Source organism: Tenebrio molitor, chromosome 4 (assembly GCF_963966145.1).
Source record: "Tenebrio molitor chromosome 4, icTenMoli1.1, whole genome shotgun sequence".
Lineage (NCBI taxonomy): Eukaryota > Metazoa > Arthropoda > Insecta > Coleoptera > Tenebrionidae > Tenebrio > Tenebrio molitor.
The window spans coordinates 25008195-25028434 of record NC_091049.1 but is presented as its reverse complement, the minus strand read 5'-3'; the positions used below and the strand labels follow the sequence as shown (position 1 = coordinate 25028434).

At 41.5% G+C, this 20240-nt stretch overlaps 5 protein-coding genes and 1 long non-coding RNA gene across 9 annotated transcripts in view; 4 read left to right on the top strand and 2 right to left on the bottom strand.

The window, feature by feature from the left end:
* The first annotated feature begins 51 nt into the window (after positions 1-51).
* Positions 52-7585, top strand: IntS2 (integrator complex subunit 2). Its single transcript, XM_069043719.1, has 6 exons — positions 52-1179; positions 1227-2814; positions 2862-3059; positions 6712-6879; positions 7001-7214; positions 7270-7585. Exons 1-6 carry the CDS (start codon positions 272-274, stop codon positions 7557-7559), a joined length of 3366 nt encoding a protein of 1121 aa, XP_068899820.1. The 5' UTR covers positions 52-271; the 3' UTR covers positions 7560-7585.
* LOC138127667 (probable ATP-dependent RNA helicase DHX34) lies at positions 3123-6714 on the top strand. Its single transcript, XM_069043720.1, has one exon. The coding sequence runs from the start codon at positions 3367-3369 to the stop codon at positions 6700-6702; it is 3336 nt and encodes a 1111-aa protein (XP_068899821.1). The 5' UTR covers positions 3123-3366; the 3' UTR covers positions 6703-6714.
* A 3292-nt stretch (positions 7586-10877) lies between the features above and the next one.
* On the top strand, positions 10878-12320 carry Mdh2 (malate dehydrogenase 2). The gene is made up of 3 exons (XM_069045451.1): positions 10878-11054; positions 11225-11394; positions 11442-12320. The coding sequence occupies exons 1-3, from the start codon at positions 10992-10994 to the stop codon at positions 12217-12219; spliced, it is 1011 nt and encodes a 336-aa protein (XP_068901552.1). The 5' UTR covers positions 10878-10991; the 3' UTR covers positions 12220-12320.
* LOC138129193 (large ribosomal subunit protein eL22-like) lies at positions 12311-13320 on the bottom strand. The gene is made up of 3 exons (XM_069045452.1): positions 13192-13320; positions 12694-12843; positions 12311-12642 (listed from the first exon to the last, which is right to left on the bottom strand). Exons 1-3 carry the CDS (start codon positions 13198-13200, stop codon positions 12352-12354), a joined length of 450 nt encoding a protein of 149 aa, XP_068901553.1. The 5' UTR covers positions 13201-13320; the 3' UTR covers positions 12311-12351.
* Positions 13321-13747: 427 nt separating this feature from the next.
* Positions 13748-20240, top strand: part of LOC138129190 (putative fatty acyl-CoA reductase CG8306) — a 29593-nt gene continuing 23100 nt past the window's right edge. Inside the window, exon 1 of the mRNA XM_069045446.1 lies at positions 13748-13964. The gene's annotated coding sequence lies outside the window, so the exon portion shown is untranslated. The remainder of the gene's footprint in view (positions 13965-20240) is intronic.
* Positions 15080-19528, bottom strand: LOC138129194 (uncharacterized). Of its 4 annotated transcripts, none has more exons than XR_011159142.1 (8): positions 19165-19528; positions 16438-16916; positions 16077-16378; positions 15853-16015; positions 15661-15801; positions 15444-15603; positions 15303-15401; positions 15080-15243 (listed from the first exon to the last, which is right to left on the bottom strand). It is a non-coding gene; the product is annotated as an uncharacterized lncRNA (long non-coding RNA). The 4 variants fall into 4 exon arrangements; XR_011159141.1 differs by having other exon boundaries at positions 15303-15396; positions 19165-19527; XR_011159140.1 differs by having other exon boundaries at positions 15303-15383; positions 16438-16904; positions 19165-19525.

Genomic DNA, 20240 nt, shown 5'->3' with positions numbered 1-20240 from the left:
ATGGTTTTGCAAGTCCATACATGTTCGTTACAGTTGACAAGTTGCCCAATCGGTAATGCAGGAAGTGTTGTAGTTCTGTTACCAAACATAACCCAACTTTTCTGTTTCACAATAATTATCAATATTGTAAGTTGTGTAAACGTATTTCCAACAAGTGATAGCTTAAATATAGTTTTTTATGTTAACGTGAATACTTTGCTGTAACTTGTGTTCGTGAATGTGGGGCTTTTTTATGTGGACATGACATAACCTCAAATCAGTGAGCCCCATCATGTCTTTCAAGAAAGGGGTGGACCCGAAGGTGTTCCGAGCCATTCAGAATGTGGACATGCAGCAGTTGGGCGAATGCACCGAGCAGGAAATTCGGCCAGTGTTGCCCTGTTTGGTGCGAATGGGTCTGATATCACCTTTAGACACCTCGAAAAAGTGCACCACTATGAAGGTGGACATCCTCACCATAGTCTCCGGAATGGAGTTGGTAAATTCGATAGTCGCACTTCTCTCCATCGACTTCCACAGGTTAGAAACAGAAGTGAAGAAAGAGCAGCAGCTGCGCCAGAAAGGCGTGACCCTTCAGAACGACTCGATTTTAATCGGGAATTTGTCCAACACGAGCATGGCTTTAGAGTACGAGCGTAGCGACATGACGAGACGCTTGAGCATCCTCTTGGGCGAGTTGCTGTACGTCCAGTCCCAAATCCAAGAAAACGAAAGCGCTGAAACCTCGTCCTACATCAAACCTTCAGAGCTGTTCGACAACGACATCTTCGCCGAGGAACTCTCGGACATTATCTGCATAGCGTTGGCAGAGTTGCCGATTACGCTCAACATCCTGACCATAACTGAGACGCTGTTGCACTTGCACAACGGCCCCGCGATTGTTTGCAGGATCGTGGCGAATTTTCCAGATTGCTTCCGCGAGGTTTGCACTTACCTGATCCAGACCGGAGAGAAACAGGAAGAGAGCAAACTGAGCATGGTGAGAGCTTCGGCGATTTCTCTCCTGTGCAAGATGAACCCCTCCCAGGCGCTGAGCATAAGGAGCAAGTGCGTCGAGTTGTGCAGGATGCCAGCGTTGGCGATCACTCTGTCGCTGGAGCACAACCAAAACGGGAGCGACGACGGCGACATGGTGGCCTTCATCTCGGGGCTGCTGTTGGGGAACGATCAAACCATTCGGTAAGAAAACATAGAAGATCTCGACGGAGGTTTAATTTATTTGGCAGGAACTGGATCGCGCTGTTCATCCGCACCGGGCAGAAGAAGAAGGGCGAGATCTCGAGCAACGCCCTCCAGCAGCTCCGCGACGAACTCCTCCGCCGCCTCCAGATCATAATCAACTCGTCCGCGGAGGGGCAGCTCGTCGACAGCCTCGTGGTGCAAGCGTCTGCGCTCTTGCGTCTCTACTGCGCCCTCCGAGGCATCGCCGCCATCAAATTCCAAGAGGAAGAGGTCAACATGACCGTCAAGCTGCTCACCTCGCACCCCAGCCCCACCCCCGCAGGGGTCCGCTTCGTCTCGATAGGCCTCTGCATGCTGATCGCCTGTCCCTCCTTGATTTCTCTGCAGGAGCACGAGAGGAGGAGCATCGAGTGGGTGCAGTGGTTGGTGCGCGAGGAGGCCTACTTCGAGTCGGCCAGCGGGGTGACCGCCAGCTTCGGAGAGATGCTGCTCTTGATGGCCATCCACTTCCACAGCAACCAGTTGAGCGCCATCTGCGATCTAGTGTGCGCGACTCTCGGCATGAAGATCCCCATCAGACACAACAACATGACCCGGATGAAGCAAGTCTTCACCCAGGAGATCTTCACCGAGCAGGTGGTGACAGCGCACGCGGTCAAGGTCCCAGTCACCAACTCGCTCAGCGCCACCATGATGGGGTTCCTCCCGATACACTGCATACATCAGCTCCTCAAATCCAGGGCGTTCGCCAAGCACAACGTCAATATTAAGAACTGGATATACAAGCAGATCTGCACCAGCGTGAGTCCGCTGCATCCGGTGCTGCCGATGCTTGTGGAGGTCTACGTGAACAGCGTCATAATGCCGACGTCGAAAAACACAGAAACCAACAAACCGCTAACCGAGAACGAGATCAGGAGGGTGTTCCAGAGCTCGATCTTCGGACAGTACTTCGACCAAAAACAGTCGATTTTCAACATGGATTTCGACCTGAATTCAGAGAATCAAGACGTGGTCGTCGACAACACCAGTCTCACTCCTCAGTTGTTGCTCTTGTACTACTTGCTCTTGTACGAGGACTGTCGCCTGACCAACGCCCACATCCTGGCGTCGTTCAATCGAAAAATCAAAATCTACAGTCCTGAGTTCATGTCGGAACTCCCAATCAAATATCTCTTGCACCACGCCCAGAAAGACCAGAGCTCGTACTCCGGTCTCTTCGGGCCTCTCCTAAAACTCCTCGCCACCCATTTCCCCCACTTGACCCTCGTTGAGGACTGGCTGGACGACATGTCCATCAACACCGAGTACAAACCGGTCCACATCAGCGAGCTGATGGTGGTCGAAGCTTTCGACGACATCGACACCAACCCCTCCAAGTGCGCCAAACTCATGCAGAAACTCCTCAAGCAGGAGGCGATAGACGTGTGGCCTTTCGCCGAGACGTTCACGCAATTCGCGCGGACCATTTTGGCCGACACCGTTCCCAGATACCTCCAGGACTTGTACAAGGACGTCTGGTTGAGGTTCAACACGGTCCTGCCGAGGAGACTCTGGGTCTTGACCGTCAAAAACCTCGTCGACGATTTTTCCAGCTTGACGAGGATCGACGTGGCCGAAGATCCGCTACAGGTGAGGTGGAATCTCGCTCGATTGATTGATCGTCGACTGGTTTGCAGATAATGAGGTGCGACGAGAGGGTGTTTCGGTGCGCACCTCTCTACGCGGTGGTCCTGCGAGTCTTGAGGGCCAGTTTGGCCTCGTCGAGGAGCCAGCTGATGCAACATCTCCAAGCCAATCCCAGACTGGACCAGACGGGGCAGGTTTTGAACGAGAGCGACAGGGAGGAGATGTGCAGGGCCACGATTGCAGCTCAGGCAAGTATAGGAAGGAAACGTCAAAAGTGACGCGGGTTCCGTACTGCAATGTACTGTGGTGCAGCGGTAAATAATACAAGTCCATAATGCGCGTTGCATTTTTGTGTTTACTTTATTTGGAACAATTGTAAGATAATCTGGAGCGTGTTTATGAAATAAATTTAGACATCGGTACTCGTAGATACGGAAGTTGTTTTGACAGATTACAACTGTCTTGTAGACACTACTAAATTGACGCGTAACTTTAGACACCACTTTGTGTTTTGATTTGACGTTTATTCACCCCACATAACCTCAAATTTGTGAAATGCACCGAAATTCGCGAAAACGCTCGCACTCGGACCGCTCCCACTCGTCGAAGCGTCGGCGGTCGCGGTCGCCGCCCAAATCGCGAAAAATCGACCACTACGCCGTCGAACTGACTCGTTTCTTGGAGGAGCAAGCCAACGTGAAAAACACTCGAGACTTTTGGAAATTCCACGACAAGTACCAAGCGATACAGTCGGCGAAAAGCACCGACCGAAGCAAAATCCTCAACGTGCAGTTTTCCGAAGATTTCGAGACGCTCTTCGACAAGTTACCAGTCCTGGACCGGAACGGCGACCGGGTCAGGATCGGTCGTGACGACTTCCGAGATTTCCTCACGGCGATCCGTGTCTACGAAGATTTTCAGCAGAAGAGTAAGTTTGCCAAGTTGAAGAAATTGAGGGGGGGTCAGAACGACCTCCCGATCGCCCAGCACAAGAAGGAGATCGTGGAGAAGTTGAAAGATTGTCGGGTCATGCTGATAGCGGGGGATACGGGATGCGGGAAGAGTACCCAAGTGCCGCAGTACGTCCTGGAGGCGGGGTACGGTAAGATTGTTTGTACCCAACCGAGGAGAATCGCGTGCGTGTCTTTGGCCAAGAGGGTGGCACACGAGAGTCTCACTGATTACAAGAGCACCGTAGGGTATCAGATCAGGTTTGAGAAGAGCAAGCGCGCCGACACCGCGATTATTTTCATGACGGAGGGGTTGTTGCTGAGACAGGCGGCCGAAGAAGAGACTTTGAATTCGTACGACGTGATTATTTTAGACGAGGTGCACGAGAGACACCTGCACGGCGACTTCCTAGTGGGGATAATGAAGTGCATGTTGTACAAGAGGCAAGACTTCAAGCTGATTCTGATGTCCGCCACGATCAATCTAGAACTGTTCACGAATTACTTCTCTCGGGAGAATGTCCAAGTGATTCGAGTCCCCGGACGTCTCTACCCCATCGAGATTAACTACAAACCCATCATTAAAGACCCGTACGAGCGCAAAAGGGACAGGTTTGACTGCACCCCTTACCTGCAGATCATCCAGATGATCGACGAGAAGTATCTACCCCACCAGAAGGGAGACCTTTTGGTGTTCTTGAACGGCTTCAGCGAGATCTCCACGCTTGCAGATGCCGTGACCGAATACAGCCAGTACAAGAAGAACTGGATAGTGCTGCAGCTGCACAGCAGCTTGTCCTTGGAGGAACAGGACAAAGTGTTCGACTATCCGCCGGAAGGTGTGCGCAAATGCATCGTCAGCACAAACATAGCCGAGACGTCGGTCACGATCGACGGCGTCAGATTCGTCGTAGACTCGGGGAAGGTCAACCGGATGACCTATCACACCAACGGCGGGGTCAACAAACTGAGCGAAACGAATATTTCTCAAGACAGTGCCAAGCAGAGGGCCGGGAGAGCCGGACGCACCGGTCCGGGAGTCTGCTACCGCCTCTACTCCGAAGAAGATTTCAAAAACTTCGACCCCTTCACGCCGGCAGAAATCCACCTCGTCCCCCTTGAGTCCCTCCTGTTGCACATGATCTCGCTGGGGCTGAGCGACCTGAAGCACTTCCCCTTCCTGGAGAAACCCAGCGAGAAGAGCATCGAGGAGGGCGTCGAGAAGCTGAAGTTCACCGGCGCGCTCGAGCTCAAAGTCGACTGTTTGAGTCTGACGCCGCTAGGGGACGCTCTGGGGCAGCTACCGGTGGACCTCACCGTCGGCAAGATGCTTGTGCTGTCGACGGTCTTCGGCAACGTCAACGCCGTCCTAGCCCTGGCGGCGCTCCTGAGCATACAGAGCCCCCTGACGCAGAACGCGTACCGCAACTCCGAAGCGCAAGACCTGAGGCGCAACCTGGACTCGAACCACGGCGACCCCCTCTCGCTCCTCAACTACTACAAAGAGTGGTTGTCGGTAAAGCAGAGCTCCGTGCCGGTGCACTCGCGCCACCACCAGAAGAGCGAGTCGTCCAAGGCGTGGGCGCGGAAGAGGTGCCTCGAGGAGCAGCGCTTCTACGAGGCCACCAAGCTGCTGGAACAGTTCAGGGACATCCTGGACGAGGCCAATCTGCTGTCGAAGGTGGCGCTGGCGGAGTTGTCGAGCGGGGAGCGCGCCATCAGACACGGAGAACTGAAACAGTTGAAAGCGCTGCGGTACAACCTCAAGAACGAGAAGAAGACAGAGCGGAAACAGTTGAAGTACGAGATCTACACGGACGACAAGGACGAAGACGACAGGACCGACCTGAGAGATGTCGAGTTCAGGATCAGCAACGACTTCAAGAGGTTGCAGAAGTTGCTGAACGAAGCCTCCGCCGACAGCTACAAGGATCTGGTCATGTTGAAATTGATCCTGACCAGCGGGTTGTACCCCCAGATAGCGGTCGAAGATGAGTTCAATTCCAGCAAAACCGTGTCCGAGAGACTGTACCACACCAAGAACAAAAATTACGTTTTTCTCAGGCCGATGAGTTATTTCGCGACGAATCCCGAGATCTTGGAGTTGCACAACGACGACATCGAAGTGCCACCTAGCGGCTACTTCAGCAAGCGTCCGATCAGCAAGAAGCACCAGGTGTTGGTGTACCAGTCCATACTGGAGACGAAGAAAGTCTACCTGGTGAACACGATGCGAGCGCCTGCTCTTCAGACTCTGATGCTCTTCGGCAAATCGATAGGGAGTAATTCCACGTTGACGAAATTCGTCTTCGACGACTTCTTGTTGGTGGACGTGCCTTACTACGGTCAAGGCAAGGCTCTGTTGATGCGCGCCCTCAAGTTGAGGACCAAATGGAAAAAAGAGCTCGAAGATAAGCTGAACGACCCCTCGAAAGAGATAAACAAGAGAGAGATTTTTTATTTCATCGATGATTTAGTCAGTTTTGTGAATACTGAGGTCAGCTACAACGTCAAGCGTTTGTTACCGGCCGATCTGAAAGAGATCTACACGCAAGAGCCTGCGGGAATCCCCGAGAACGAGAGGAATCCGTTCGACGAGAAGTACAAAATCACGCCAAACTGCGAATTGGGGGGAGTGAACGTCACCGAGAACCTCACCTACGGATGCCTGGTCCAGGAGGAGTGGGCTTGCGACATCGAGGAGCGAGTCCGTTCGACTCCGTTCGTTTGTCGGTTTTGCGAACAAACCAAGCTGGGGTATTCCCCGTTCAAAGTGATACAGCATGAGCGCTTCTGCGAGCCCAACGTCGACAAAGTCGACGACGAACCGGTCAAAGTCACCGTCAAAGCAAACTCGAAAGCGTACCATTGCGACAAGTGCGGCAAGGACTTGTACTTGACGCCGGTCGAGACTCTGAAACATAAAAAATCGTGCAATTGATCGTTGCAGGAGAGTGCGGCGGTGCAGATGTTGTTGGAGACTTGCATAGAGACCGAGGACGACAGGAGGATAGGGGGGCAACAGTGGGCGCTGCAGGAGGTCAGGTCGTTGGTGTGCAGTTATTTGCATCAGGTTTTCATAGCGGACACGATGCTGGCCAAGCTGGTACACTTCCAGGTGAGTCTGTGTTGTCTGGTGAAGTATGTCGTGGTGCAGTTACCGCGCCTCGCTTATTTCTGTTAATCTAGATGGCGCGCGTTCATGTCAGTTTACGTCTTTAATTGTGTTAACTAATCAGGGCTACCCGAGCGAACTGATCGAAGTTATAGTAAAAGGGGTGCCCTCCATGCACATTTGCTTGGACTTCCTGCAAGAGCTGATGCAGCAACCCAGCCTCAACAAGCAGATCTTCGCCATCCAGCTGTTGTCGCACTTGTGCATCCAGTACGCCCTGCCCAAGAGCCTCAACCTGTGCATAATGGCCTTGAACTTGCTCTACGCTTTACTCGGAAGTACGTTTTCACTCTCGACTTGTAAATTTCGTAAACAATCGATATTTCCGTGTAGGTCTGTCCAGCAGCCAAAGAGTGAAACTGTTCAAACCGATTCTGCCGGCTCTGGTCAGGATCAGCGAGGCCTTCCCGCCCCTCGTCGACGACATCGTCAACCTCATGATGCAACTGGCAAGGGTCTGCGAGTCTCAAGCTTCATTGGCGTCGCACTTTGATGCGCATCACGGGAAAGAACTGGAAGTTTCGGCGCAGGAAAGCAAGGAACTGTGTAAACTTGTGCAGAGGGCTTTCAGTGACATTTTAGATAAGGCTGTGTTGAAATCGAAAATTTATAAACAGGAGTAGTTTAATAAATTTTTATTTAAGAACGAGGCCGTTTTTGGTTTGGGTGTAAGCATAAACAGGAGCTTTGCTCCGTGTGGACCAGTGTTTTGTTTCTTTTTGGGTCAAAATGTCGGTGGCGTGCACAGCTACACACTTAAATTTTTCATCATCCTCATCACTGTTTTCAGTTTTCTTTGTATTATTTTTTTTTACTGGGACTGTTTCAGTTTTGGATTTTAACTTGACATAATGAGAAGAGTCTCGAAACAGTTTGATGCCGCTTTTTCGCCTTTTCGGTTTGATATAACTGTCGTAATTTGTTGTTTTGTATGACAATTTCTTCTGTAGAAGCTCTTCTAACATGTTGGAGAGGTGTTTTGCCACATGATCCCGAAACTCTGGTGACACGCGGACCACGTTAAATTGTTCCTCGTCATCTTTACTGCGTCTCAAAGACTGCGGTTTTTCAATTCTGCGTTCTTCACTAATCTTTGCTAAAATAAAAAAGCAATTACAAAAAAATCACCTAACCTCACTTTATACGCACATTTACTTTTGTCGAACATTGAGTCTCTGATGAATTGGGAGTCCGCTGCCTCACGGAATTTGCTCACATCCTCGTCGTCTGAACTGTCCGAAGACATTTTTGACAGTTTATTCCAATTAAATGAGTAGATTCATATAAATTGTTAATTGAGGTTATACTACTACTTTTTGTTTAAAAATGTTCTCACACGGTCGGTAAGGCAGATTACAGATTTATCTTTACATCGGGGAATGTGCGACGTGCGGGGATGTCAAAAACAATGAAGCCGGGATTGTCCCGTACTCCCGTAATTATTAAAATCTCGACTAAAACAGCCGACATTTAAAAATAAATTTCGTTGATTGCTTTTTATTAGAATGAAGATAATCTCAATTTGTTCCAATCGAAATCCTAACATAATATGCAATAATCAAAATATAGGGTGAGCAACAATAACTGTTTCAGTTGGCAAAAAAAAATTTTACATAAAATCTATAAGACTGAATTGTACCTATTTCGGTTTGTTTTATTGACATTATTAACAGCTGGTATACATTTCAAATGTAAACGTCTTGGTTTTTGTAATATTTTATTAATAAAATGGTTTTCTCGTTGGAACATGACATAAAAGTCACCAAAAATCACCAGAATTTATTGCCAACTCAATCAGTACTTGTTGCTCACACGGCTACCATTGACGTAAAAAAAAACAATTACCGTGCGATTAACAATTACTCAAAGATAGATAAGGAGCGGCTATGACTTTGATAGTGTAATATTTTTCGTATCTTTGCCAACTCAGCTAATAAATGTCAAACAATTGTCACTATTAATCAAATTTTAACGTAAAAATGGTTTTTACTTCAGAACATAAAAGATTCATCATGGAATCTTAGTTTCGTAATGGTGTTTTCAATAACGGAGAATGGACATACAGCGATGTTGCCTGTGTGACCCTGAGTTTCGGCAAACATTTCCAAATTTAAATTGAAACAGGTATATGCAACCGAAAATACTTCTATGCATTCCAGAGCATCTATAGACATACGTCAAAATCTCAAAGCCTTCTTTGATCTAAATAATTGTTGATCGATGATCGTACGCAGTGTTGTAAAAATACCGGTAATTTCTGTTTGGGTAATATTACCGGTTTTATTACGGTTTTTTTGGTAATTTTGGGTAATACATATTTGTAAAAACATCGCAATTAGTAATAAGAGTTCCAAAAATATAAATTGTACCTATACTCAATTTCATATAAATGTGCATCTAAGCAAGCCATGAAAATCTGATTTTCTGTTGGTAGTAAAGCTAAAGCTAGTGACTTTAACTTTCAAAGTTGCTTGCTCTGCGCGAACCCGATTTGACTAATTTTTTAGTTTTTGTCCATTTTAACATTGCTGATTTCAAAAGCAATGTTACGTCTTTTTACTGATTAAATTAAAGTAATTCTTATTTGTTTTTGTCTTTGTATTTTTACCAAGTAAAGATTTATTGGACATGACCTTCATAAATGTGACTTTTGTAATGTAACTAAATTAAAGGTGCTTTTACAAATGCACAGCTCACTTGATGAACATTTATATGAAATCAATTATATGTACAGTGCGACACTAAAAATTTACACATTCGATCGAAAATTGAAAAATTTTACTTTGTAAATTAACTTTTTATTAAAGACGTTGTTGTCGGCGTCATCAACTATGTCAATTTTGACAAATCATAGGCACGTGCCAAGTGTTAAAATGACTAATTTAAAATAATATGCAACAATATATCACCCCTTTTATTTTATAAATACCGGCGACTGTCAATTTTAGCACAAATTTACAAAGTCAAAATTTTTCATTTGTCAAAGTTTCTCACTTTTCACTAGCCGCAACTGTACCTAAACACTTACTATTTTACAAACTTTGCATATAAATTTGCATATTTTTCCCTGGCGCTTTGTTTTGCCAAAATAATTTCGGATTTCCGATTTTTTACGCATGATGCGAGAATGGTGGATTTGGAATTTGGCACGATTAATTCAGATTTCAGAATTTAGATCATCAGTCATCACTCTCAATAGTCTCAATCACTCTCAATCATACAGCATCAGATCAGATTTGTTTGAAGATAAAAGGCGCCATCTTCAAAATTACCGAAAGTGTTGAAAATTACCGTAAATTACCGTAACGTTACCGGTAATAAAACCAAAATTACCGAAAGGGATGAAACTTACCGTATATTACCGGTACTTTACGGGTAATAAAACTGACTCCCAACACTGATCGTACGGTATAAGCACGATATACATCTTTCTATCATGGGTATAAGCAAATATGAAATATCAGAATTGTCGACCAACCGGAGCTTCTTCATGACCAGTTTCACCTGAAATATTGTCGCTTACATTTATGCAAGTAAGATAAAGAATATTAAGTAATGTTGACTCAAGTTGCAAAAAACCAATTTGGATTTGCAACAGCAATTTTATGGCATTAGTCGTTTGAAATTACTTTAAAACTGTACTTATATGGAAAATATTCAATCCAAACTATGATTTTCTGGCCTTTTTGTGCCTTTATTTGGTTTAAAAATATTGAAAAAATGCTGTTGCAAATGACAAGTGGTTTTTTGCAACTTGAGTCGACTTTAGGTAATGTCGCGAGTAATAAATTTTGGTCGTCAATGTCATTTCAAAATTTGGTTAGATTGTCACAAATTAAAAAATTTTCTCTGCCTGATGTTCGGGATTATATGTGGATTGATCGCAAGCCAAAATCGACACTCTAACCACTTCCCGGAGTTTATAATTAACCTGCGTAATTAACGTCACATGTCATTTTGTGACATTTGCGATCGCACATAAGGTTGTGGAGAAGGTCAAAAGGTTTAAACAAGATAACAGCATCAATTCGGCAGTTCACACAAAATCCAAAAAAATGTTCTCGAGATTAGTCAGACCGACACTTGTTTCCGCAAGAAATTTCAGCACATCAAAACAGGTTAGAAAACAACCAAATATGGATAATTGTTTCTTCCCTTAAATTCCTCACAGGATAGTGCCACGTATGTCTCTTAAAATAGTCGGTCGTGTCCATATAAGCCCCGAATCGGATAACATTATCGATCTATTTATAGCCGGCGGTGATTTATGTAAGTCTTCACCTTCCAGAACAATGTCAAAGTGGCGGTTGCTGGAGCTTCAGGTGGTATCGGCCAACCCCTTTCCCTCTTGCTGAAACAGAGCCCCCTCGTCACCGAACTCTCCCTCTACGATATCGTCCACACCCCTGGCGTAGCCGCCGACTTGTCCCACATTGAGTCGCCAGCCAAAGTGGCAGGGTAAGCCCTTCACCCACCTAAAACACCCACTACAACGAAAATTCCAGCTTCAACGGCGCAGAATGCATGAAAGACGCCTTCAAGGGCGCCGAAGTTATCATAATCCCAGCCGGAGTGCCCAGAAGGCCTGGCATGACCCGTGACGACCTCTTTAACACCAACGCCTCCATCGTCAGAGACATCGTCGAGGCGGCGGCTCAACACGCCCCCAACGCTCTGATCGGCATCATCTCCAACCCCGTCAACTCCACCGTCCCCATCGCCGCCGAAGTCCTGAAAAAAGCCGGCAAATACAACCCCAAACGTCTCTTCGGAGTATCCACTCTGGACGTGGTCCGCGCCAACACTTTCATAGCCGAAGCCAAAGGTTTGAACCCTCTGGACGTGAAAGTACCGGTTATCGGAGGCCACTCGGGGGTTACCATCATCCCCTTGATCTCTCAAGCCACCCCCGCGGTCTCTTTCCCTCCAGACCAGCTCAAAGCTTTGACCGAGCGCATCCAGGAGGCGGGCACCGAGGTGGTGAAAGCCAAAGCGGGAGCCGGCTCCGCCACTTTGTCGATGGCCTATGCAGGGGCGAGGTTTGCGATTTCGCTCATAAGGGGGCTCAAAGGCGAACAAAATATTATCGAGTGCGCTTATGTGGAGTCGGACGTGACAGAAGCAAAGTACTTTTCAACTCCACTATTGTTGGGTAAAAATGGACTGGAGAAGAATTTGGGCCTTGGTAAGCTAAGCGAGTTCGAACAAGGGTTGCTCAAAACGGCTATTCCCGAATTGAAAAAGAACATCCAAAAGGGTGAAGATTTTATTAATAAGAAGTAATCAAGTCAGTGTCAGTCGAAAGTGCATTTTGTGTCATGATTTTCTTTTTGGTTATGTCTTTTTATGTAATTTAGGATTAAAATAAACACAATTACAAATTAGTCATTTTATTTAAAAATATTTAGTACTAATTCACTCATTGTCTTCCTCATCGTCATCATCTTGACTGTTGATCTGGAAGTATCTGAGCTCGTAGCTTTCTTTACCTGAAGCCACGACACGAAGCCAATCTCGCAAATTGTTCTTTTTCAAGTACTTCTTGGTGAGATACTTTAGATACCTCTTGGAGAAGGGAATTTCCGAGTTGAGTATAACTTTGGTGCCCTTCTCCCTACCCAAGGTCACAGCATGCTGGTTGCCTTTACCCCCACTAAAATTACCAGTTTTCCCGTTAATCTTAATCCTCTGCTTAAGATACTGCTCCTGCAAAGACACACAACTAGAATCAAAATTTCTCCAATTAGGGCAACTTACAAAATTCAAAACATCCAAAATGTTGTCCTCAACCGGATGAGTACAATCGATCATGAACTTCAACGCGACCTTTTTCTTCTTCAGACCTTTCCCGCGGATCTGCTGCTTCTTAGGTTGGGCCTTGGCGGCGGCGGGGGCGGCAGGTTTCGTCTGGAATCCACAACATGATCAGTTGTGTTTCAGCCAGACATTTTTGTTGAAGAGTGAGGTTATGCGGCCTCCGCGCACAAAACTGGCCGTCTCAAAACGCTGAACTTCATTCACAATTTGACAAAACAGCCCCATGAAACAAACTCTAACCCCCCCATTTGCGAACACTTCACGTATCCGCACAACTGGGGGGGCACGTTTTAATCCGCGAACATCTCCACCGTCGCTCAAAATTTCGCCGACAAATCAATTAAAAGTTGCCAAATGGATCGATTTCGAGGTGATTTTGTCAATATTGTGACTAAATTCGCGTTTCATTTGGCGATTTTCTGTTAAATTTGCACTTACAACAGCCATCGCACACGTTCACTACACTGTCAAAAACAGAAAGACTGACGTGATCACGTGAACGCGATGTGTGTTCCATTGATGCCAACGCGAGGCCCCCGAGAAAAGTTCCTAAAAATGACAAACAAAATCACCAGATGGATTATTGATTGCTGTCACTTGCACAAGAGAAGTTTAAAATTTAAATTGTGTTTAATAAAAATTGCTTAATTGCCACAAAACGACTGAAAACCTACTCTAATTGTGGTATTTTTGTGGAAAGTATGCTGTGAAGGTCGCTGGTTAATAACCTTACTGCACTTTATATGCATCTATTAATCAACCGTTAGCAGACCGCGGAGCTCGTGCCAAAACCGCTAATGGTATCGCTATCGCATTTACCACATCACATCACATCCGCGCAGGCAGGAACGGCTCTAGCCCCGTGAAATTATCCAATTTTAGGTGACACTTGTTCAATATCGCAACACTAGGGCACAACCTTGGCGACGATAACGTTGCAAGTGTTAGCTCGAGATTGTTGATTTATTCATTTAATCGTTTTGGTAGAAATCGCCCAGATACGGTCCTTTACGAACTCATTAAATCGCCCGCGATACCAAAACTAGTTTCTCGCGTGAATCCACCTGAGTAATCAAAACTGCATGTGGAGAATCTGGTCACGGTATAAAAGAACCGGTGTTGGCGTTTTTCTTGTTTCTTCTTTGGCTAGACGTGTGTGTGTTGTGCCGATTCTTCGTGGATCTTTGCCGAAGACTCGCAAATTGATAAGAGTAAGTAGATTCGATCGACAAAATTGTTATAACAAGAGCAAACATCTCATAACCTAGAACTGTCATTTCGGGTGGGTTTACGAAGGGGAGGACTAGTCGCGGGGTCATAGACTGATTCGGGTAATTATTGACCTAATTAGATTATTAGTGCGTGAATTCCTGCTGTTTTTATTATTCTTTTCTGTATTTGCATAATCCTTCCCTTCTTAAAATGTTTTTCCGCAATTGACACATGGGCACCTACTAGATGTTTTCATTTTAGAGTTAGAGAAAAACACAAAATTTCAATTTTTAGATTTGTTACTCATTAAAGCAATACACAATATGCAATGCCATAAGAATTGTTGATGCAAAATCACACTAGGTAGGCAATTATAAAAAAGTAGGTAATACTTCCAGTGTCCTTTTACTGGTGGTAAATTTCCAGTCAGTTTTTTAGGTCGAGAATAGATTAAAGAAATGTTTACTTCAAAAAGGAGCGACTTACAAAAACAACTCGTTTTAAAACCAGCACAAGATCAAATTGTAAATATGTATGTTTTAAGAACAGAAAAAAGAGTCTGAGCGAACAGTTTTCCTTTTTGTTCAAATTAAATTGTACAAACAATAATTTGTAAACAACGTATTAAAAGACGAAGGCACAATTTTCTTTCGTTCATACAATACAATGAAGAAACCAACAAACATGGTGTCAAGTTCCTGGTCTGGCTGTTGCGGAAATGTACTTTTTAAAAATTCTACAAGTCGCAATGACGATTTACTTTTTGTTCCTGTCATTTCATAACGAGTCGAGTGATTATTCATACGTACCTACGTGCAAGTACATGTCCAGAGAAAGCGGAATCGTTTTTTAATTGTCTTATTGGAATATTCCATGTAAACAAGAAAATGTAAGAAGTTGCAGGGCAACCCTAGTAGCACATAAATATTTTTAAAATATGTAATTTTAAATGTATATTTAATATCTTTGTGACATCCGTTTTAATATTTATATACCATTCTTTTTAATATTTAAAATATATTTGAAGGAAATATTATTAATATATTTGAAGGAAATATTATTAATATATTTGAAGGAAATATTATCAATATATTTGAAAGAAATATTATCAATATATTTGAAGGAAACATTATCAGTATATTTAAACAAAATATTACAGGAATATTTTTAGTTAATATTAATATGATATCTGAGACATTATAGGTATGTACATACTACTTTATGGAAAAATGTATATTAATATTTAATCCTTCAACACATCTTCAGTGGAGGTGCTAACTAAAAAAAAATAATTAATTTAGCACATTAATTACAAGATAATCGCGACCATGCAATACCTCACTTATATTGGACATAAAAGACGTCATATTTAGCAACATGTACCTTTATGTTTAATTCAAAATGCGCTGTGATTAAACCTGAAAACAATGACTTTACTTAGAAAATTAATGACAAAACCATATTATGCTAAAAAGTACCTGGTAAACATTAAACACAAAAATCATTTGTGTGATGGATAATTTTAAAATTCGTAATATACTTTTTAACCTGGAAGGTAACTTAAATTCATTTCCTACTTCAAAAAGAAATTAATCCAACGATAAACGGTAAAAAAAATCAAAAGAAAATTCTTAAAACCTGAAAAGTTTCAATTCAAAAAATGTAAGAAAAACAAAATATTTCAATGGCACCTACCTGATTGAAAAACATCACTCACTAAATTTTAGTAACTGTCTTTTCCTTTGCTCAGCCTTGATTTAGCTGTAGCTAAAAACAAACCTATAAACCTCTTGATTTTTTCTTCTGTAACGCTCGGATGGCGTTTTCTAGTAGAGGCTGAAATAGATCATCATGAGATAGAAAATATGTATTTTTTGGACTACATACAAAAGACGGAATTATAAAGGAACTTTAAGTCTAAAAAAGAATGTTTGTGCTTCTTTCCTTGACCAGAATATGATGTAGCTAAATTTTTGTCAAATATTTTTTTCATTATTAAATAAACCGTTTTTTGTGGATCGTCTCCTCCCAATAAATAAAACATATTGACCTAAAGAAGCCATATAATCAATAATATAATTAAACATAATAAATCTGCAAAAACTTCGTACCAATTGTTTGAACTTGTTTTCATCATTTTGAATTGATATATTCAGCTCTTGCAATTGTTCGTTTGTTTTAGCAGGCAGATTGGTTATAAATGGATCAATTACTTCAGAAACGGTTTCAGACGATTTATGCAATAATATGTTTTCCATTGTGTTTAGTCGTTTTCCAATTTGTTGCAGTTCAAATACGACTCTTTCACCAAATAGGTCTTGATAACTCGAGGAACTGCGCGACGAAACAGTGAGTGTTGAAGCTGAGGATATATTTGAAACAGCTGACACATTTGGAGATTTAGATCTCTCAACTATAACAAAATTACAGAATAAATATATAATCAAAATAACCAAAGGACTGTTATCTAACCAACTTTTGACGAATTTGATAATTCAGGCACAAAAAATTGTTTGTCTAGTATAGGTTGTTCCTTAGATCCACCGGAATCGCCAATGTCAGTCTGACGGGTTTTTTTCTTCTTGGAAACATCATGTTCTTCTTCAGAATCAGAATCTAAAAATCTTTTCGTTGGTTTCGTCACTCTCTTCCCAGTTAGTTCCCCTTCTTCACTTTCACTCTCTTCTAGATTTGTAGTGTACCGTCCCTGATCACACAAACTCTTTGCCTTTTGTAGGCTCTTTATGCCCCTTTTTTTAATGGTAGCTGCACACCACCTATAGTTCTCTTTAACATCTTTACAGTCATAAACATATTGTCTAAGCTTTGTTTCTGATAACCCACGTGGGTATTTATATAAATTCTTCTCTTCGTGTTTCCACACTGACGGCACATAATCAATAGCATCTTCATTTACCCACACTACTAGATCCCACATCCTGGAAATTGAACTGTAAGAAATAGAGTAATAGAGAGTTCCAATAAACTCTGATCATGGTGGTATACATATACCATCAATAGTAAAAAAATCATTAGAACTATAGGTTCAAATATAAACAAATTTGCATTTATTTTATAAATATCTTTTCGACTACCCTAATGTAACAATTCACATGCAACATAATAATTGTCACATTTAACAACAAAACATTTCGAAAGAATATCTCCTATATCTATAATTACATGATTCAAACTGAAGTTCGTAAACTTAAAAATTCCTAATGATGATGATGGAAGTGGATATTCATAAAAGTTCTCCAATTTATTAGACAAAGTTCCCATAACTGAAAAATCGTCTTTAAGAATTTCTAATACTTTTAAAATTGTATTTCCTTTAAGAAGAACATATGAGTCTCTCGCATTATTTGCGATTATTTCGTAATTAGAAAATTGAATTTTTTTTGAATTACACTGAACAGGTTTAGGAGATTGATCAATAAAATTAAAATCAATTTTTTCTGACATTCTGTTACAAATTTGTGCACAAGGTCGATTTGGACGCCTAATCATACTTTTTAAACTACCCAAAAAATTTTCGAAAATGAAGCAACTTAATTCGTCTAAAACTTCTTTATGGTATTTGACATCATCTGCTAAATGTATTAAACTATGTGTATTATATACACAAAAATCCGTACCGTAAAAGTTTTCACAGTTTTGTACAAAGTAAATTAGTAGTTCTTTAGCAGTATTAATAAAAGCCGTATCAATAAATTTTACCGTTGATAAAATCCGAATAGCACAGTGAAATAATAGAAAATGTTTGTAATAATTTTGAGACAACATCCCTTTTAGCACTATTGGTCCTAGATATAACACAATAAAACGAAATTCTGTGGCTTTATATCTATCTAACTCTATTAGTGGTCTTGGCTTTCGATTGAAGTCATTTGGAACATACTTTGCAGAATCAGCTATTCTATTTGACAACTGTAAGCGTAAATTAACACATAAACGTGCAGCATGTGTACCACCTCCTTTTATCCAATACACCATCATTTTTCGCATTATTCCTAAATAACATAGGTGCATAGCATCTAGAGAAACATTCATTATTAAGTCGAAGTTCTTTAATAGCACTAGAGGTGTTGTGGCTAAATGATGTGCTGGAAACATTTTAGATACAAAATTCTCATGTGTTCGGGCACATGAATCAGTTGATTCCAAATAAACAATCCGTCTATTAATATTTTGCCCCTTTGCATTGCAACGTTCACATGCATAATTACCAGTGTGCCCCTTAATGCATTTTAGAAATGCTCTAGCTGGGGCATCACATGAAAAAGTCTTAATTTTAACAGGAATAATATCACCATTATACTCAAAACCATTAGAAGTTAAATTATTTAATTCCTCAATAAATTGTTGTAAATACACAGCAACAGAAAATGGTTTAGAATCGCCAGAAAAAATTGCCACAGCAAAAGGGCTCACAACAACATTCTTAATATGAATTCGACAAGAAAGGGGCCAAAATTGTTTAGAAGAACTTTTAAAAATTGGTATACCATCAACATTAAAAGAAAGGTTAATTTCATGCTTTTCTAAAATTTTTTTCTTAAACTTTTCATGACCCATATATACATTCAATCTAGGAACAATTCCAAAATAAATAAACTCTCCAACTGTACCACGAGCACTCTTCATCGATACTATTTCTTTGTTATTTCTATTGGTACCAAGAACTGTTCGAGCATCTTGATATATTTTTAAGTTGGGAAATATAATAGAAAGCCCTTTTAATAAGGCACTAAGTTGTGATAAATTTATGCCTGTGTCTAAAGCCCAAGTTCTTAAAAAAGTGATTAATTTATCATCTTGGCTTGTAACAGTTTCATCTTTACTATTATTATATTCTTTGGTAGTTGGAGGATCAGCAAAATCTAAAATTTTTAGTTAAATTTAGGCGTTAAAATGGAGAAAATACGTATTAAAACATTACACAATAGATTTTCCTGATTCTCTAAAGTTTCATTAACTAGAACTGATACTGATGCAGGATTAATGTTTGAGAGAGGCGTAGTGTCTACCGTGTGTACGGTCTCGTTATTACTATTGTCAGTACTATTGCTAAAAAATTCGAATTTGATTCGCAATTCGTAATTGAATGCTTGCCTTTACATGATTTTAAGTTTTTTCAAATGTCGGTATCGTTTGCAATTCAAGGAATAATTTCTTCCACTCATTCTTGATATTTACCTGTTCCTGTTACAACTATTGTAGAAACTCACTTGTCCAAAATAAACAGAAAAAATGCAAAACACAAGTTGCAAACTTAAAGGATAGATTATATTAATGTATTCTACCATGACCATGCGGATCTGTACCGTAACGTCTGGCCTGGCGACTGGCGTGTGCGATGTGCGTGCTGCTACTGCGTGTTGAGTTTTGTTTTGACCTTGGTTCTTGATTGGTTCGTTGGTCGTTAAAGGAAAAGCACGTTAAAAGTATCTAGCTAATATGGGGCACATACGCACAAGTGAGAAGTGCCAGTACAAAAATCCAAAAAATAAAAATGTTCAAAACTTACATACCTAAATAAATTTATGTTGACGAAACGAAAAATAATATTTACTTTATGTTTATCTTTATGTTCTATATAGGGATCAAAAATTTTGATTCAGTGCCATTTTTTGAAAATTTTTAATTTGTCATCATATATGGTAAACGAGCAATGTACATACTCGTACAATATTAACTTCAAAATATTGCAGATTTATTTCTAAAATATTTGTTTTTTAATAATAAAAATTACATTAAAAAGTCATATTTTAAAAATATTACATTAAAAATATTATTAAATATTTGCAAAAGTATATTTAATAAATATTAGATATATCTTTTAAATATTTAAAAACTATATAATATTTTATAAATATTTCCTTCATATAATATAAATATTTTGTGTTACTAGGGAAGTTGGTTTTCTGAATTTCAGAATTACACTTGAACGTTTTGCTTTTTTCTCGTTTGTGTGATTCTGTTCAGATTTAATTTGGTTTGAAATGTTCAAATGGTCTTGAAAGATGTTTTTGAACTATTGAAGTCCACAGTCCACACGCAAACTCGGCTGTCGGTTGGCGTTGTAGTCAATTAATTTGTGGACTATCTAAGTATCAATTAGCACGGTTCGCAACATCTGATTAAGCAACATTATTATAATGTTGTCACGATGTACACATTAACAGTAACATGTAAGTACATACTTCAAGAAAGTGTTGCTGAGCGACTTCATTCTGATGTGACAAGTGTTTGTTACCGGTGTAAATAAATGT

What these genes read in the sequence shown, in the direction of transcription:
- IntS2 (XM_069043719.1), top strand. Translation starts at nt 272, where the DNA reads ATGTCTTTCAAGAAAGGGGTGGACCCGAAGGTGTTCCGAGCCATTCAG. An exon ending in GGGCCACGATTGCAGCTCAG is followed by an intron (nt 3,060 to 6,711) that starts GCAAGTATAGGA and finishes TGATCGTTGCAG; the next exon opens with GAGAGTGCGGCGGTGCAGAT. An exon ending in GCTCTACGCTTTACTCGGAA is followed by an intron (nt 7,215 to 7,269) that starts GTACGTTTTCAC and finishes ATTTCCGTGTAG; the next exon opens with GTCTGTCCAGCAGCCAAAGA.
- LOC138127667 (XM_069043720.1), top strand. Translation starts at nt 3,367, where the DNA reads ATGCACCGAAATTCGCGAAAACGCTCGCACTCGGACCGCTCCCACTCG.
- Mdh2 (XM_069045451.1), top strand. Translation starts at nt 10,992, where the DNA reads ATGTTCTCGAGATTAGTCAGACCGACACTTGTTTCCGCAAGAAATTTC. An exon ending in ATTTCAGCACATCAAAACAG is followed by an intron (nt 11,055 to 11,224) that starts GTTAGAAAACAA and finishes TTCACCTTCCAG; the next exon opens with AACAATGTCAAAGTGGCGGT. An exon ending in TCGCCAGCCAAAGTGGCAGG is followed by an intron (nt 11,395 to 11,441) that starts GTAAGCCCTTCA and finishes CGAAAATTCCAG; the next exon opens with CTTCAACGGCGCAGAATGCA.
- LOC138129193 (XM_069045452.1), bottom strand. An exon ending in TTTTGGATGTTTTGAATTTT is followed by an intron (nt 12,643 to 12,693) that starts GTAAGTTGCCCT and finishes GTGTCTTTGCAG; the next exon opens with GAGCAGTATCTTAAGCAGAG.